At 37.8% G+C, this 13,614-nt stretch overlaps 1 protein-coding gene across 3 annotated transcripts in view; it reads left to right on the top strand.

The window, feature by feature from the left end:
• LOC109074571 (epithelial discoidin domain-containing receptor 1-like) overlaps positions 1-12,657 on the top strand; it is a 30,002-nt gene extending 17,345 nt beyond the window's left edge. For 2 of the 3 annotated variants that reach the window (XM_042772349.1, XM_042772350.1), the window contains exons 4-18: positions 214-442; positions 543-690; positions 815-917; positions 1,773-1,959; positions 3,525-3,774; positions 4,652-4,765; positions 6,365-6,525; positions 7,158-7,359; positions 7,999-8,112; positions 9,310-9,599; positions 9,757-9,884; positions 10,271-10,468; positions 10,576-10,840; positions 11,647-11,796; positions 11,884-12,657. In XM_042772349.1, the coding sequence (XP_042628283.1) occupies positions 214-442; positions 543-690; positions 815-917; positions 1,773-1,959; positions 3,525-3,774; positions 4,652-4,765; positions 6,365-6,525; positions 7,158-7,359; positions 7,999-8,112; positions 9,310-9,599; positions 9,757-9,884; positions 10,271-10,468; positions 10,576-10,840; positions 11,647-11,796; positions 11,884-12,024 (2,680 nt within the window). In that variant the 3' untranslated portion in view covers positions 12,025-12,657. The remainder of the gene's footprint in view (positions 1-213; positions 443-542; positions 691-814; positions 918-1,772; positions 1,960-3,524; positions 3,775-4,651; positions 4,766-6,364; positions 6,526-7,157; positions 7,360-7,998; positions 8,113-9,309; positions 9,600-9,756; positions 9,885-10,270; positions 10,469-10,575; positions 10,841-11,646; positions 11,797-11,883) is intronic. The other variant, XM_042772351.1, reaches the window with a different exon arrangement.
• Positions 12,658-13,614: the final 957 nt, after the last annotated feature.

Below are 13,614 nucleotides of genomic sequence, written 5' to 3'. Positions count from 1 at the left end.
ACATCCACAGTGCTATAAATATAAATATAAAAACATATATGTGTGTATATGTATATATATATATATATATTATTGTGTGTGTGTGTGTGTATATATATATATATATATTATATATATATATATATATATATATATATATATATATATATATATATATATTAGATCTATATAGTTGAGCATGTACATAATGCTTATGTTTGTGTCTTGTCCTAGGTTGAGTACTGGAGAGGGGGACGGGGCATGGTGTCCAGCTGGTCCGGTGTTCCCCAGCAGCTCCGAGTACCTGCAGGTGGATCTGCGCAAGCTTCATTTCCTGTCTCTGGTGGGCACGCAGGGTCGCCACGCAGATGGGCTCGGGCGGGAGTTTGCACGTAGCTACCGGCTGCGATACTCCCGTGACGGACGACACTGGATAACGTGGAAGGACCGCTGGGGACAGGAGGTTTGTAACCCTCGTATGAATTGTAATAATAAAGTTTAGTTAGCAGAATATGGATTTTTTGTTGGTATTTTACAGTTCTTCTGTACTGTTTTTGGCTCAGGTGGTGACAGGGAATGAGAACACATACGACGTGGTCCTGAAGGACCTGGGTCCACCCGTCATAGCTCGTATGGTGCGCTTCTACCCACTGGCAGACCGTGTGATGAGTGTATGTCTAAGAGTTGAACTGTACGGTTGTGTTTGGAAGGGTGAGTCCAACACATGACAAGCAATCCATCATTCTGATCAAACACAACTCCATTACATTCACATCAGGCACCTTTTGCAGTGGAATAATGTTTACCTTTGAGTGATGTGCTTCTTCTTTGTTAGACGGGCTGAAGGCGTACACCGCTCCTGTGGGTCATGTGATGGACCTATCAGGCAGTCCTGTCTACCTTAATGACTCCGTCTATGATGGCAGTAAAGAGGCAGGGTAATGTATAAACACACACACGCAACTTTGTTTATTTTCATTTTTTAAGAATGGAATTTCATGCTCCCTGCAATTGTTCCATATCTGCATGAAAATTGTACATGTATGTGCTACACATGTTGAAAACAAAAATGATATAGAAACCATCAAATATAATTTTTCAATCATTTTGTTGAGTTAAACAAGTATGTTTAAGTAGGAATGGAGATTGTAAGATTCCCTTGGCCGAAATCAATGATTAGTGACAAATAAATAAAAATGACGTGTTTGATTCACTTAAAATACTGACTCATGAGAGTCATTCATTTAGAAAGTGGTTAGACTACACTGGTTGCGTGTATGTTTTTGATTCACTAAAAAGAACTGGCTCAGAGTCCATTTGGAATCAGCCTTGAACTGTAGAAGAATGCACATTCTAGAACCGATGATGGAACAAAACATTTGAATCATATATTGAAAAAAATACCAGAAAAAAGGAACCATTTCTCAGTTTGCAACCATAGCTTCATGCTGTGTGTCAGAAACAAGCAGTTGAGAACTTGCTGTGGTAAACTTCTCAAATCTCACCTGCTCCTGTCAGACTTCATTTTCCGTGATGTATGTTAAAGTCCAGAGCCCTTTCTCATGTATGTATGTGTACCTGTCAAGTGGGGTTGACGAATATTGTGTAGAAACATTCCCAGATGTGTTTTGATGGAGGAGAAATGTTTGCAATACCTAAGCTAAGGTTTGACACTAGCCAGATGTGGGTATGCATGGGAAATTCCAACACTTATGTGAGTGCATGCATCTGTGTGTATGTGTGTGGACATGCCTTATGACTTCACTGCTGTAATGTCTCTCTCTTCTTCGTAGGGTGATGTTCGGAGGATTGGGCCAGTTGTGTGATGGTGTTTTAGGTGGGAATGATTTCATGGAGAGTAAAGAGCTGAGAGTGTGGCCGGGATATGATTACGTGGGCTGGAATCAAGAAACTTTGGGCCAGCCCACTGTTGACATTGAGTTTCACTTCGAGAAAACACGGGTCTTTCACACCATGCAGGTCAGTATGTGCACAGGCAACCCAAAATATGTTTGGACATTTAAGTTTCACTTTAAATGCCTTAATGTCATTGCTTTAAAAATCACAGCGAGGCAAACAAATGATACTAGAACTTTTTCTCAATAGTAATTTCATGTTTCTGAGCCATTTTAAATTATGGTTTCAAGGTGATTTTAAGGCATTCAAAGTGTCTGGAAAAACATTTTAAGGGATAGTTCACTCAAAAACTGAACATTCTGTCATCACTTACTCATCTTCATCTCTTTCTTTCTTGTGCTGAATGCCAAATAACTTTTTTGTTCATACAATGAAAGTCATCTCAGTCAGTTAGTAGGACAGCAATGAAGCTCTGCCTCAGTAAATCACCCTCAGGAGTCTGTCATTATCCTTCACCCCTTTAATGAACATTTGATTTGTTTTTGTTCATCTTTCTGCCTGTGGCTTTGCATTTGTGGTCATGTGTGATTCTGAGAGGCATCTGAGTGTTTCGTTATCCAATTTGTGGCGCCATAATTATTTCTGTTGTTTGTTATTTGCGTGTATGTGAGTTTGTGTGTGTGCATTGTCATTTTTTAAGGGTCTTCCAGACCAGGAATGCAGATTTGTTTGTACCACTTCTGACTTTTTCTGGTCTTGAGAGAGCATTCTCTCTTATTTCTTTTTGACTTACAGTTCAAACAGCATCATCCTCTCATGTCGCCCTGTTTTTCCTGTGGCTTCCCAGTGTTTTGAACACTTCCTCTAATGCTTGCTTCCTGCAAGTCTCGCAGCAGATTCCCAAAAGATACTAAGAAAAAGGACCAGGGGTCCTATTAAAACATTTTCCATAACAACAAGCACTTCACGTGTTCACGTGCCTTTGCAAGATGATTTATGTTGCCTCCCTCTGCTCACTTTCTCAGACCTTTGTTTAGAGTATTTCTGGCTGTATTCCTGCCGTGTCAGAATACCTCAAGTCTCACCAGCACTTTTCCTGTATAAATCAACCCCCGTTGCTTCAGGAACTCCAGTGCAAAGTTTGCTACACATTGAGAATAAATCAGTGTAGGATTTACTTTAAAACAGTTCTCACTCAGAAATTGGTAATAAATTTCACAAATAATAGTAGCAAGTAACACATTAAATTAAAACTTACTCGAACAGTCTTTATTTTGTTTACAAAATCATTTCTCACCAAGGTGTGTGTTTGTGTGTGTGTGTGTGTGTGTGTGTGTGTGTGAGAGAGAGACTTATGAGGTATCAACATGATAGCTTTGGCTACGCATTAACTTCTACCGCTGTTGTAGCATTTTGTTTTGTTTTATGTATCAGTGAGCGTTTGCACACATGTGCACAGTTACACATTGACCTAACAGCGCCATTAATGTCTAACCTGTCACATTATATATGTTCTAGCCTTCCACCTTTCATTTGCTCCCTGTACCTTACCTTTTTTTCTTCATTTGTGGAGTAATAACTTCTGTTTATTTCTCCCAGATGTCCGTTGTTTCCACTGCTCCTTATTTTTGTTCCCAGCAGTCTAGTGTCTGATTGCAGATTTTTGTTTTTAAATGTCTGTGTTACAGGTGCACAGTAATCACAGACACACTCAGCATGTGCGGGTGTTCAACGAAGTGGTGTGTGAGTTTAAGGCCAGTCTGCTGAGCCCGTGGGCAGAGCCTGCGCTCAGTCTTCAGGTGCCGCTGTCTGACCTACACGACCCTTCGTCCCGCACCATCTCACTGCCACTCGGAGGACAACCAGCGCAAATCCTCCGCTGCCGTTTTTCTTTCAGTGACCGCTGGCTCCTCATCAGCGAGATAAGCTTCTATTCGAGTATGAACACACACACACCTGACCTCTCACAGCAAAGTGCACTGGTTCATTACCATTACGGTTCTGCAGCCACTTTTAAGTATATAGTAGCAATTTATTATGTATCATATTTTGACATATTGCATGGCTGTTTAATTTGAGTTTTTCTATTAAGTGGGAAGAAAGAGTGTTTTGCTCAGCTTTGTAGTAAATTGTTCTATTATACAGTTTGGCGTTAATTATATAAAAAATGACCAAAGTGAGCTGCGATTGACCTATCAGAGAGTTTTTTTAGAGAGTTGTTGTGGTTTAGTTGGTCTCACAGTCTTGTCAAGCTGATGTATGCTGGTTCAGCAAGCTGGTCTTCCAGTGTTACAAGCTTATGAAAAGTACCCCAAATCCAGCTGAGACCAACAAAAACAGCTTAGACTGGTTTAAGATTTTTTTTCTTGCAGGAAAGGAATGAATAGTATGATCCTTGGCCACAAAACAAATATTCCGACATCATTCAAAAGAAAGTCTTGACTTCTCTCTGAATGTTTTGCGCTCATCATTATGGACTTCTTAAATTAAATGTCTTAAATGAAATATAGCTCAAGTTACCGCCCTAATTAAAAAAGCACTGTCAACTAAATGACTCTTCTGAGTGCGTGCCTTTGGGTTCTGATTGGTTGGTCAATGTCAAATTATGAGCAAATCATAGTAGTGTGACTTGAAAGGGTACTTACACCTGACAACAAGAATTTGGAGAAAAAGTGAATCTTTGGGCCGCATTCACTTTGAGACTCGTACTTGATGGGTTTGTAGATAAGATAGAGAGACGAAATGATCAATATTCATGCTTTATCCAAGATAAAGCCTGCTTATCTACATATTTCTTTCTCTGTCTTGTCTCCAGTGCCTTTTGAGGATGGATACTTCCTTCCTCCTCTGCCTTCCTCTAGCACTCGTCCTCTCAATGCTACCTCTCCTCACACCCCTAATCTAGCAAACGGAACCAGCAGCCCCACCAGTTACTTAAACACACTTCAAACCATCCTCATTATAATCTAATAATCTATAAATCTATAAATGAAGTCTAGAGACTAATTATTTAATGTTTAAAAAAATTGTTATGAAACGAGTTATGAAAGGCACTGTGTAAATGAGTATATTTCAACAGTAAACATAATTTTTATAATTTATAAGTTAATTTAAAAACTACATTATGTGCAATTTAGATGTTTGCATATATATTTTTTAAGTTGAGTGTTGCTTGCTATATTTTTAAAATAAATAGTAATTAAATTTAAGTTTGGGCTCTGTTGTTAACTGTAACCCTAGGCCTAATGTAAAAGGGCTCACTAAAGCATAAGCCAAGGTAGATTTTTATTCCTAAGAAATTTTTAATTATAAATAAGTTTATTTAAAGAAATAATAGATAAAAAAAAAAAATAGTTTCGTTTTTCCCCCTGCTGAACCGAAAATGTACCAAAGTGTGATGTCAAAACCGAGATGTGTACCGAACTGTCATGTTTGTGTACGTTTTATTTATTACAACAAGACTCTTTATTACAACAGCACGCTGGACCAAGGATACTACTAAAAATGTTAATATTGTTAATTCAGTGTTTTTTTGTTTTTTTTTAAACCAGTTCTTCATTTCCAACCCTATTTATAAAGTTTACTGGGAGAATAATTTAGAAAATGCATCTTTACAAACTGAAAAGGCCTAGCTCACAGTCTGCCCTCCCTCACCTTTCAGCACTCCCATGTCACCCACCCCTATCTCTCTAATTCTCCCTCTTCTGACTTGCACACCCTCATTTTTCTAGACCACCTTATGACCATTACTTCACTGCAATGAGAGAGGTGAGAGAGAGAGAAAGATAGAAGAACAAGGGGAAGAAAAGAGTACCATCTCCCATACTTGTTCTTGCGTCTTAGATTTGTATGGCATGTTTACCACTACAGAGGCCTTTTATGATGTTCCCCTCTAAACTTCTTCGCATTTGAAAACTCTGCCCTCACATAAAATCCCTTGAGAATGTGGTTGGTTGTTGTGCGTGTGTATGCGAGTCCATCTTGAAGCAAGTAGAATTTTTTTTTGCATGATTTGGATGTTTTATTTTTTTTTTCTTGATTTTAACAATGCACTATTGTTTTGAGTTAGTGTTTTTATATAGCCAAACTCATAAAGAATCTTTGTGAAATTGCTCCAGCTTTCCTTGCTCTAGTCCCTCTTTGAATTAACTTCAGTTCTCTTAGCTTTTGGACCGTGCCCACTCTCATAGCTCATTTACCCCCGTCAAAGCTTATTACAGTCCCCCAAAACAACAGCTGCCTTCTAAATTTACTGACATAAGAACACAGACACACACACACACAGTGTATAAGAAAGCAAGTCAAATCACAGAAAGTGTGTCAAAAACCATGAAGGCATTTGCTTGTTACTGCCTCACCCAGCACTGAGATTAGAAGGTTACTAATAGGTACTAGAGATTTTACTCTCTAAACACTCTAAAGGTCTTTAAATGCCTCATTTGTGGTGTTTGTAATCATTTGTAAATTCAGGCCAGCATTACACTAACATACACATGTAATCTTGAACTGTTGTGTTTCGTATTAACAGAGTTCTCTGCCGTCACTCTGAGGGCCGGGTTACCTGTGGCCAAAGATGACAGCAGCAACACGGCCATCCTGATTGGCTGCCTGGTTGGAATTATCCTGCTCCTATTGGCTATCATAGCTGTCATACTTTGGAGGCAATACTGGAAGAAGCTACTTGGCAAGGTGTTTTTTATTACTCTGTTCTTAAACAGTTCAAAAGCACTGGGTCTTTTCAGTGTTTGTATAACTCCACTTAACTGTGTTCGCGCTTTATAAGCGAGTCCTTAACTCAACTGATTTGTTCATAAGAACTTATTCTTGTTGGGAAAAAATGGTAAATGTTTTTAATAATAAGTAATTGAATCATTCTTTTAGGTGATTTATTAAAAAACAATGGTTAATTCATCAAATCAAGTAAATCTTTATGAGTGAGTCATTGAATTATTCAGTAAACATATTCATTCAAAAGCATTCAGGTTCATCCTGATTCTTTCTGAGGCACGCAATGGTTTATTCTACTTTGACTTTGTTTGTAACTTTTCATTGGTGGAGCAAAAATAGAGTAACTGGCAATATTGTGTCTAAAATATAAATAAAATTTAATATTTTTTTTAGACCGTTGTATAAAAGCAGAATATTCATCTGTTTGATTTATTTTTTCAGAATAGAAAACTGTATTTTATGTGCATTTATCTGTTATACCATTTTAGGAATACACTAGCATACAGATAGCTAACAGACATGGACAAAACGCCACAAAACTCCAAATTTGATTTCATGGCTCTTTAATTTTCTATTTGTCTCTGTATATCCAGGCACAAGGCAGCCTCTCCAGCGACGAGCTGCGGGTTCATCTTTCGGTTCCATCGGACAGCGTGGTGATCAATAACACTAACACGCACACATACTCCAGCCGCTACCAGCGCATACACACCTTCCCCGACGACCGAGACCGCGAGGGAGAATACCAGGAGCCCAGCACTGTACTGCGGCCCCAAGAGCAACGTGACAGCACAGGTGACACACACAAAACACACACGCACGCTTACTCAGCATTCATCACTCAGTAAATGCACAGGAACCTGGGTCACCAGGGGGAATCAACAGCACTGCCAAAACGACATCCGAAAAAGTACTTTAGGACAATCCACAACCCAGACACAAAGAGCCACTGTCCTATCTGACAGAGAGAGGAGCGAGGCAGATTTGATTTCACTCACACTCCACTTTTACTCAAATGTTCCGGTTTTTAATGCCATAGTTGCTTTCGTGACAGATACTTAATTTTTGAATCACTGTGTGATTGTTTTCATATATTAATTAACATAAACGAATGCCCCACAACAGACTGACCAATGAAAAGATGATTAACAGCCTGCGTCATTATCAATGATAACACTGCCTGCCGTGTTTGTGCATCTCACATGTAACTGGTTTGCTCTGTCAACCATTAACGGCCCTGTTGTTTGTGTTTTGTTGTTGTGTCGTCTCATGTTGTGATGTGACACGGTTGTGTTGTGCTGTGGTTTGGTTGTGGTTGTGCCGTTTCGTGTCATTTTTGTCATGTGGTGTCTGCTCACACTGTCGTACCCTTCGTGGACTTGTGTGTCCGTGGGATTTGTGTGTGTGTGTGTGTTTGTGTGTGTGTCCTCCTAGCACTGCTGTTAAACAACCCAGCATATCATCTCCTCCTGTCTGACCTGACACATGGCCCCAACAGGCTGACAAACTGCCACAGCCAGCAAGAAAAGCCCCAAAACCTGTCCCAGGGTAAGAGAGAGGGGTTCATTTTGCCCTAAAAAAGGGGCAAGGGGCAAGGGGTGGTGCCCTGAACTCCTAAAGGCAACGGTTAGTGATGTAATGACCCCAGAACAGCACAGAGGATATTAAACATTCATAAAAGGGTGTTTCTTCAGTTGTGTTTCTGGGACTTTTATGTCTCTGGGGTTGAATTTATTCTAAATAAAAGATTTAAAATTGTATCTTTTGTTATATGAAGGACACATTTAAAATTGTCTTGGAAGCTTGTAGTGGTTAACCCTTGTCCCAGACCTAAACGTCAATCACAATATAAAAATCCATCACGTATTAATACGTTTAGAACTAAGATGACCTAACAGAGTGAAATAAACATGAATTGTTCAGTGATTTAATGATTTTGCCTGAGTTGTTTGTTTTTTAAATCTGCCATTACTTTCATTACCAGTGCAACAAACATTTTTCTAAATTATTAATCTAAGTTTATTGTGATTTAATGTACTTGTTTACATTTGATCAAAATACAGTAAATAAATTAATATTGTGCAGCATTATTTCAATTTAAAATAACTATTTACTACATTTTATGAAATATAATTTATTCCCATCATTGCAAAGCTGAATTCAGTGTCACGTGATCCTTCAGAAATCGTTCTAATATGCTGATTTTACTCTCAAGCTGCTTTTCTTATTATCGATATCGCCAACACTGAAACAATTGTGCTGCTTAATATACTTGTGGAAACCAGATTCTTTGAATATGAGGTTCAAAAGAATAGCATAAATTTGATATAGAAATCTTTAGTAACAATGTAAATGTTTTTGCTGTCACTTTTGATCAAAAATTTGTCCTTGCTGAACAAAAAGTATGAATTTCTTAAAAAAAAAAAACTTACTGACCCCAGACTAAATACATTAGAGAGAGTAAAAGTAAAGTCTACAGGGCCAAAACTTTCCGTAGCATATCATTTTTTCCGGGATGAGGTACCGTATGAGAGTATGGGAGTATGTTAGTGTTTTCTTGTTGTCTTCTGACAGCCAATCATATCACAGTATGCATGTACATAATGTGTCCTCTCCAGTGTATGTGAGTGTTTAAGTGCATGTGTGCAGTTCATAATTACTCATTATTATTATTATTATAATTATTATTATGTAATATGGCTCTCTATTATAAGTTTTTCGTTTGTTCATTTTTTTTCTTCTTAGCATGTGCTGTTGATATGGTTGATAAAGGCCTACCCATTCAGGAGGGACCGCCTCCTTATCCTGGAGCTCCGCCCCCTGGCCTGGCTCATTATGGAGAAGCATCAGGAGGCGGGGGAAGTGTTCCTCATTATGCAGAAGCTGACATCATTAGCCTGCAAGGAGTTAGTGGTAACAATACATATGCAGTTCCCGCCCTCTTAGCCACGCCCACTGATTGTCCACCACTGCCCGAGTTGCCAAGGGAACGACTTGTATTCAAAGAAAAGCTGGGAGAAGGACAATTTGGAGAGGTACAACTTTGGATTACATTAACATTACAAAGTCCCACACCCCTCTCCGCTTCACGAAATTCTTTCTTCAAAAACCTTATTGTGTGGCCAAAAGCAGACTATTTAAATAAAATTGTTCCCTTTATAGCAGGCTATATATTGTATGTTTCCTTGTTAGGTTCATCTGTGTGAGATTGAAAACCCCCAGGACCTTGAAAACCTTGAGTTCCCATTTAATGTGAGGAAAGGGCGCCCTCTGCTGGTGGCGGTGAAGATTTTAAGGCCAGATGCTTCTAAAAATGCCAGGTAACTCTATTAGTTTTTGAATTGTGTGTATATATATAATAATAAATAATAAATATAAAATAAATGTGTGTGGATAGATAGGTAGGTACGTAGATAGATAGATGGAAGGATATTAAAAAAAACAGATATATTAGTTTGAACTTAGGACATATGTGGCTTATTTTAATTATTATAATTATTATGGGTTATTATGTAATTATTTTATTGTGCATATGTTTTGTGCAATATTTTCAGATTTGGTTGGAATAGTTCTTAAGCTGTAACTGTTGTGTATTTTGTAAAACTGTAGTAAACTCAAATTCTTCATACACTTCATATCTTAATGTTCTGTCTTTTCCCCTTCTCTTGTTAATCTCTCATTCCTTTCATGCTCTTTTTTTCATCAGAAATGATTTTCTGAAGGAGGTGAAGATCTTATCTCGCCTGAAGGATCCGAACATAATCCGCCTGCTGGGTGTGTGTGTAAGCAGTGACCCACTGTGTATGGTCACAGAGTACATGGAGAGTGGAGACCTCAATCAGTACCTCTCCCATAGAGTGTTGCTGGACAAGACCGGCCCTGCACATAACACACCAACCATCAGGTGCACAAACACACAGAACAGTACAATGACAATATCAAGCAATGATAGAATCTAATAGAAATGCATTTCCCATAGTGTGGGAGGATAAATGTCTCTTTCTGTCTCAGCTACCCAGCTTTGATCTCCATGGCGAGTCAGATCGCATCAGGAATGAAGTTCTTGTCGTCTCTGAACTTTGTGCACCGAGACCTGGCCACGCGGAACTGCCTGGTGGGTGGAGAGAGGGGTGAGGGGGAGGACCGCGGCGGAGAGCGTCAGATAAAGATAGCTGATTTTGGCATGAGCAGGAACCTCTATGCTGGCGATTACTACAGGATACAGGGGCGAGCTGTGCTGCCTATTCGCTGGATGGCATGGGAGTGCATCCTCATGGTGAGGACTTGTTTCTATAATAAATAAATGAAAACATACAGGAATATTAATGACAAACTTTTTTTTTATTGATAAGTTTGTCTCCTCCGTGTTACTATAATGATGCTATGTTTAATTAATTTATATTTATTAAATAATATTTATTATCAGACTTCCCATTTGTTATCTTTTAATGTTGTATATAAATAAAAATATATATATATATATATATATATATATATATATATTATATATATATATATATAATAATATCTTTATATATATAAAATGTTGTATATAAATAAAAATACAATCTTTATAATAGAGTCTAAAAGTCTGTGACCGGATTAATCTATATTTACTAATTAATATTTATTATTATGTATTATCTTATAATAAGATAATAATATCATAACATTTTGTATATCTTTTTATTTATTACTAAATAAAAATACAGTATATATAATGGGGTTAAAAAAGTTTGGGACCACTAGAGAACATGTTTAATCTGCATTACCATAATGAAGATATATTTAATCCATTAATTTATATATTTTTTATTAATATTTATTATCAGATTTAATATTTATTGTCTTGCAATAAAAAATGACATTATAACATTTTGCTCATCTTTTTTATTTTTTAATAAATAAAATTTACATTTTTAAAATAAATAAATTTGCATTACCACAATTAAAATATATTTAATTACTTAATTTACATTTATCAGAATGATATTTATGACATAAAATATGTATTACAACTGAATTGAAAATAATAACATTAATTTTACAATTTGGTATTGGTCAATTTTTGTGTGCGTGTAGGGGAAGTTCACTACGGCGAGTGACGTGTGGGCATTTGGCGTGACGCTGTGGGAGATGCTGAGTGTGTGTCAGGAGCAGCCGTACAGTCACATGACCGATGAACAGGTCATTGACAACGCGGGGGAGTTTTTCAGAGACCAGGGCAGACAGGTGTGTGTGCTTGCTATCACTTATTAACCCTCATAAGAAAAACATTAGCATAGTCTCAATCACTCTCTCTCTTTTTCTCTTGTTCAGGTGTACCTGTCTCGTCCGGCCGTGTGCCCACAGGGTTTGTATGAGCTGATGCTTAGCTGCTGGAGCAGAGACTGTAAACTACGGCCTTCCTTTGCGTACATTCACTCCTTCCTCACCGAAGATGCCATGAACATGGTTTAGAAAGTGACAGAGGGATGAAAAGCAGAAGAATGTAAGAAAGTATGTGTGGACCACAGTCTGGTGGTGTGTTTTTAAGCAGACATGGCTAAGCACTCTTATGTAAATTAGTGTATTTTTTGATAGGTGGGTTGGGGCGAATAAAAGCCGCAGGTTCGGTGCCCCTAAATGACCCACTTCTCACTCCTTATCCTGAAATCCTGAACTCTTCAAGCAATATTTTATCCTCAAATCACTTTTAGACACTCTGTTCTCCCACTATCAATACTTATCACGTCACTATTCCACAGTATCTAGTTTCACAGAGCACTGATCTCCCAGAATGCACCACAGAATTGGCCAAGTCATCCTTTCTTTACTGAATCATTGTATTTTCTCTGTGAACCTGAGAATGAAACCTCTCTGTAAATGTTTCCTGCTGTAAAACTGAAGTCCTTTGTGTTCTGTGTGGTCCAGTAATGATGACTAAGCACTGATGATGGGCTATCAGGAATAATATGAGAATGATTTTGGGATAAAATGTTGCTTGGTAACTCAACCTTAAATCCTGGTCCTCTAACTTGTATTAAAACTGTCTGAATAGGTCTCGAAACATAATCATATGAACTGGTGGAGGGTTTCATAGCTAGATGACAGGCAGCACAAAAGCACACAGCTCTACAAACTGCCCATTTAGGCATAGTTCTCTACAGAAAACACTTGACAGATTATTGATTATGCGTATTAAAACATACTATAGCAGAAATACAGAAATATTTTTTTTTCTACTTGCATATTAAGTGAAAATAGTGAATAACATTTTTAACATTTGTGGTCATGTAGAGAATCTAAGGATGGATCAGCCAGTTTCTCATGTCTTTTCTGTGGTGGGGGGTAATTCATCATTAAGAAATGCTCACAGATCATTAAAAATTCAACACTGTGTGAGACGAGTTCATCTCAATGATATGAATTCGTTTTTTTGACCTCTTGGAAAACCATTTAAAGTGTCGATAAACATCAATAACACATTTAAAAGAGCTTTTGGTGTGTATTCAAACTGTTTTATAATTATGTACATCAATGCTGATGCTTATTACATGATATTATCAAATTCAGCTAAAACAGAAATTGGATATTTGTGACTCCGCCCCTGTATGTATGCACATAAATGGTCCCTCAAGGTCTGTTCGCACCGAGGCCTATAACTACAATTATAAAGCTTTAATAATCGTCCAATTTCCAGCTTAAAGTTATTGCCTATATAATAGAAAAATAAGCAAAGTATTTGTCCTGAATTTACTGTGTAAACCTATAGGACACTTGCAGGAAACTCTCTTAAAGCTACAGTACGGAATTGCATACTGCAGATTTAACTTGAACCTGGTGTGGTGACGCCACCTCTTCCTCATTTAAGAGTAAGACTGTGTGTGTATGTAGGGGTGGAGAGCAACATATACTGTAAACTGTAACATACACAGAAGAATGTGATTCCCAAACGGTTATATTACTGTACCATGCTGATTGAATGACCTTTAATCTTTTTTTGGTACACTGAGACCCTGAACCTTTATTGTATTTTTATAAATATAGTTTTGGGCATGTTCTGTCCTC

This window comes from Cyprinus carpio, chromosome A16 (assembly GCF_018340385.1).
Source record: "Cyprinus carpio isolate SPL01 chromosome A16, ASM1834038v1, whole genome shotgun sequence".
NCBI classification, from domain to species: Eukaryota; Metazoa; Chordata; class Actinopteri; order Cypriniformes; family Cyprinidae; genus Cyprinus; species Cyprinus carpio.
Note: the sequence above shows the minus strand (reverse complement) of the source record. Positions and strands in the feature narration are given on the sequence as shown.